Below are 5,152 nucleotides of genomic sequence, written 5' to 3' on the forward strand. Positions count from 1 at the left end.
CATCGCTGTACTGTCCTTGTTACCGGTCTGTCCCTTTTAAGTTTCTGCTTGTAAGCAGGCAGCAGTGAGATGTGGTCTGATTAGCCGAAGGGAGGGCGAGGGAGAACCTTATATTCATGTCGAAAAGGGGAATAAACTTGGTCCAGTATGTTTCCCCCGCGCGTCGGGCAGCTGATGTGTTGGTAGTACTTCGGCAGGACCTTCTTCATGTTAGCGGTGTTAAAATCCCCGGCCACAACGAACGCCGCCTCTGGCCGTGAAGTCTCGGTCTTGTCAATAATCCCAAACAGCTGATCGAGTGCCGTGTTGTGGTCGGCTAGCGGCGGAATATACACTGCTGTTATCACAACAGATGTGAATTCTCTCGGCAGGTGAAAAGCCCGGAATGTGATCATGAGGTGCTCTAAATGAGCGGAACAGTCCGAAGAAATAACCCTTACATCTGTGCACCAGTTGTTATTAGTCATTATACAAACACCACCTCCCTTACTTTTTCCCCGAGTTAACAGTCCGGTCCAAAAGAATACTCGGAGGAGGGGGTCGGTTTTCTCGTTTCCTCAGTCTGACCAGCAACCTGCGGGACCCTCGCTTGGTCTACCTCCTGCGTCTCTCAGGTAGGACAGCAACAGGTAGCCATGGCGAATCTCCATTGTCTGTCGGCGGGTTATTGTCCACGAAGTTTCGGATGTGAAGAAGTTCCTGTATATAGCAGAGTTGGTGAGGTCGGCTTGCATGTTGCGAACCATGTTAAAAGCAAAACGGCAAAAAGTAAATAAACACGCACAAAATACGAAAAAGGGCAAAGTTGGAGAGGAGCCAAACGACAATGCAGCCATCTTCACTGGCGCATCATCATCATTTAACCAAATGTAATTCCAATCCATCCAACAGATGTCAGCACAAAACACTTCAAACCTCCGATATAAGTGCAATGGCTCCAAAGTCACTGACATTTATCTGGACATACATTTCTGTACCATTACATGACATTGCATTTAGCTAAAGCTTTTATCCAAAGCGACTTACAATCAGTACCAGTGTCATGGCAAACCATCGCAGAGTATTCTGATATTAGGACAAACAGACCAGAATTGCCAGGCATAGTGTCACGGTGCTTGCATAACTACATAAAGTATAACTACCTGTCCTGGCTCTCGCCTTAGTGGCGCCCTGAGCAACATCTGGAAATGTAGATGTCATACAAAAAGTCCTGCTATGAATGGCTGCCAGTATTTAACAGATGTACAAGTTTATATATTCTTACGAGAAGTTGTAACTGATATTGATCGGAAAAACCAGTCAAACTCAGTTGAAATTGATATTTTTCTCTTGTGGTTTCGGAACAGCCGAGTTTGCCTCAGCCTCAGAATAGAAAACATCTCTCCGGGTTGGCTGAGGTAACATGTAGTAAACACATTTCACTTCCTATGCATTAAGCAAGTATGGATACGTTATCTTTATGCCTTTTTTCCCCCAACATTGGCTTGTGCAATTCATTTTTACGTCGGAAAAAATGGTTGTAAAAACTTGTATCGCCCACATGTGAACACATACACTCACAAAAACACTTTTGACTATGACAAAGTTGAGTTTGAGCTACAACAGTGTCTCAACATGCCTGTTTTCATGGTTTTCATCCCTATTTTTGTGTTTCTCTCCTCGTGTTTAGTACGTCACTGAGCTATGCAGTCCCAATGAAACCTGATATTGTTAATGTATGCTCAGGAATGTTTTTCACCCGGTGAGTGGCAGGGTGTTCACATCTCTTTGCTCGTTCCTCAGAAGCCTCCTTTGAGGCTCCACTGTTTGCTCACCCTCTCTTTATGAATGAATGAGAAGGTACATACATCACATGTCATGCAAGAAGGAACTCACAACATTTCTAAGAAGAGTGTGTAAGGCCTCTTCTCTGCACCCCAGTGTTCTGGTTACTGTTGTACCATATGTGCAGAACTGTCCATCATGCTGTATCCACATTTGTTATGCTCTCTCATGAAAACAAAAGTGGTTACTCCATCTCGGCTTGTGTTGATAATGAGACCATTGAGGTAGTCTTCCAAACTGGGCCAATGATTTATTGGTGTTATTGAGTTTAGAAAATTGTTTTATTTTATGTTATACTGCTATATATGAGAAAGAAGCAAGAGTTTAGGTAGGTTTAGGTAGCAAGTACCACAGTAATATACAGCTTTTGACCACACTTAAGGAGTCAGTTAATGAGTTTAACAAACCTTCTTTTGCTTTTTTACAGTAACACCAAGCTTTTTGGGCTGCTGTACAAAATATACTTTGCTTTGAAATTGTAACTTTATTATTATATTGGAAACATGTCAGATCTCTTTCTTTGGGCCGCAACACGGAGCGTGTCTAACTGCATTCATAATAGCAGGAGCCTTTAGACCTTATTTCAAACGTACATATGTTCCACATGTAACCTCTGACCTCGTACACACACAAAAAAAACAGATGTGGGGGTGATGATAGTAATCTTTTCACCCCCAAAACACATTGAATACAGTCTGCTTCCTCTAACTTTAAATCAATCATCTGCAATGCCTGAACACACCAACATGAAACCTAAACCAGCATTATGGGAAAAAACGTTCTAAAGTGAATGGAAAGGTTATTCGATGGGGGAACAGACTACATGAACTCCACAAGACTCGCCAGTTAGTTCTGTGTCACCAATATTAATACTTTTGGGTTACTGACCAATATCAAGTAATGACAATTGTCATGTATCAAAGATTAAACTGAATTTGACTAAAAAAAGCAGGAGATTTTATTGGAGTTTTCTTTATCATTGATGGACATCCTGGATCATTTCGGGATATCATGGATGGATTTTGCTTAAATGTCATTGAACAATACTTACTTTTCGATGATACATCATATTCTCTGAACTTGATCAAAGCTGATATGTGATCATATAAAACAACATCTAGACATCACACCATGCTTTTATGTGGTATATACTGCACTGAAAAAACTTAAACGTTGACTTTAATTAAATGTATTATGTCATCAAATTTAACATAACTTCATCAGGTTAGAAAGCAGTAATATTATGTTTAAATATAAAAAATACTAGGTTCAACTTGAAATTAATGCTTTCATCTAACCTAATACACTTATGTAAAATGTGTTGACATAATTGTTACGGTGTGTGTAGGAAGCAGGACCCAAATGCAGATTAAAGTGACAAAAATAACTCCTTTATTTCAAGGCTAAACTATTCACAAAGACTGAACAGAACACTCACCGCAGACCAAGTCATTACACAAGACGAACCGACAAAGACAGACAGAAAAACCAGAACTTAAATACACACAAGACTAATCATACAAACAAGACACAGGTGAGGAGGGAGGAGAAAACACAGGGACACCAGGTGAACACAATCGGGTAAATTAGACACACCAGGGAAACTAACGACAGATCTAGACAAGACCCAACGCAGACAGAAAACCAAAGACAGATCTAGACAAGACACAACACAGACAGATCGTGACATTACCCCCCCCTCAAGGGACGGATCCCAGACGTCCCAAAACCACAAAAGTCCAAAACCTCAAGCACGGTGGGTGGAGGGGGTCCGGAGGAGGGACGCATCACTAGGCCACCAGGGTGGGTGGAGGGGGTACAGCTGACCGCCCAGGGGCACAGCAGAGGACCAGGAAGGGATCTCGGGCGGACGGCCCGGGGGCAAGGCAGAAGCCGAGAAAGGGGACTCGGGCGGACGGCCCGGGGGCAAGACAGAGTCCAAGGTGGGGGTTATGGAGGGGCGAAGGCCACTGCGGGCGAACTCAGGGGGCCGAGCATGAGGGCGAGGACCGCGGCCGGGAAAGTCAGGGGGCCGAGCTTGAGGGCGAAGACCGCGGCTCACAGAGGGCCGGTCTCGAGGGCGAAGACTGCGGCTCACAGGAGGTCGGGCTCGAAGGCGAAGACTGCGGCTCACAGAGGGCCGGGATCGAGGGCGAAGACCGCGGCTCTCAGGGGGCCGGGGTCGAGGGCGAAGACTGCGGCTCTCAGGGGGCCGGGCTCGAGGGCGAAGACCAGACAGCTCCAGAGGCCGAGCAGAGCCCGGTATCGGCCGAACAGGAACCGGAGCCGGTGGGATAGGCCTCGGCAAGATCCCCCACGGAAAAGGACCAGGTGCTGGTAGGACCCCCGGCGGGGCCTCCAACGGAGCAGGACAAAGGGTTGGCAGTACCCCCGGTAGAAGAGTAGTCGGCGGGACCTCCAACGGAAAAGGACAAGGGTATGGCAGGACCCCCGGCAGAAGAGTAGACGGCGGGATCCCCAACGGGACAGGACATAGGTCTGGCAGGACCCCCAGTGGAACCTCCAATGGCATGGGACATAGAGTTGGCAGGACCCCCGGTAGAAGAGTAGTCGGCGGGACCTCCAACTGAACAGGACAAGGGATTGGCAGGACCCCCGGCAGAAGAGTAGATGGCGGGACCCCCAACGGGACAGGACATAGGTCTGGCAGGACCCCCAGCGGAACCTCCAATGGCATGGGACATAGAGTTGGCAGGACCCCGGTAGAAGAGTGGTCGGCGGGACCTCCAACGGAACAGGACAAGGGATTGTCATGACCCCCGGTAGAAGAGCAGTCGGCGGGACCCCCAACGGGACAGGACATGGAGTTGGCAGGACCCCCAACGGAACCTCCAACGGCACTTGAGAAGGGACTGGAGTGGGGACTCGAGAGAGGGCTTGAGAGGGAACTCGAGAGGAAACTTGAGAGGTGACTTGAGAGGTGACTTGAGAAGGATCTCGAGAGGGAACTTGAACGGAGACTCGAGAGGAGACTTGAGAGGGAACTCGAGCGGTGACTTGAGAGGGGAACTTGAGAGGTGACTTGAGAGGGGACTCGAGAGGAAACTCGAGAGAGGGCTTGAGAGGGAACTCGAGAAGTGACTTGAGAGGTAACTCGAGAGGGGACTCGAGAGGAGACTGGAGAGGGGACTCGAGAGATGACCTGAGAGGGAACTCGAGAGATGACTTGAGAGGGAACTCGAGAGGGGACTTGAAAGATGACTTGAGAGGGAACTTGAGAGGGGACTCGAGAGGTAACTCGAGAGGAGTCTTGAGAGGGAACTGGAGAGGAGACTTGAGAGATGACTTGAGAGGGAACTCGAGAGGG

At 47.7% G+C, this 5,152-nt stretch overlaps 1 protein-coding gene across 1 annotated transcript; it reads right to left on the bottom strand.

The window, feature by feature from the left end:
- Window positions 1-3,480: 3,480 nt before the first annotated feature.
- On the bottom strand, window positions 3,481-4,657 carry LOC104961636 (basic proline-rich protein-like). Its single transcript, XM_010789963.1, has 2 exons — window positions 4,630-4,657; window positions 3,481-4,405 (listed from the first exon to the last, which is right to left on the bottom strand). Exon 2 carries the CDS (start codon window positions 4,355-4,357, stop codon window positions 3,572-3,574), a length of 786 nt encoding a protein of 261 aa, XP_010788265.1. The 5' UTR covers window positions 4,358-4,405; window positions 4,630-4,657; the 3' UTR covers window positions 3,481-3,571.
- Window positions 4,658-5,152: the final 495 nt, after the last annotated feature.

Source organism: Notothenia coriiceps, unplaced genomic scaffold (assembly GCF_000735185.1).
Source record: "Notothenia coriiceps isolate Sejong01 unplaced genomic scaffold, NC01 NC01_scaffold00033531, whole genome shotgun sequence".
Lineage (NCBI taxonomy): Eukaryota > Metazoa > Chordata > Actinopteri > Perciformes > Nototheniidae > Notothenia > Notothenia coriiceps.

Bases quoted from the DNA above. Each gene is read 5' to 3' on its own strand.
- LOC104961636 (XM_010789963.1), bottom strand. From the start codon at position 4,357: ATGCCATTGGAGGTTCCACTGGGGGTCCTGCCAGACCTATGTCCTGTC.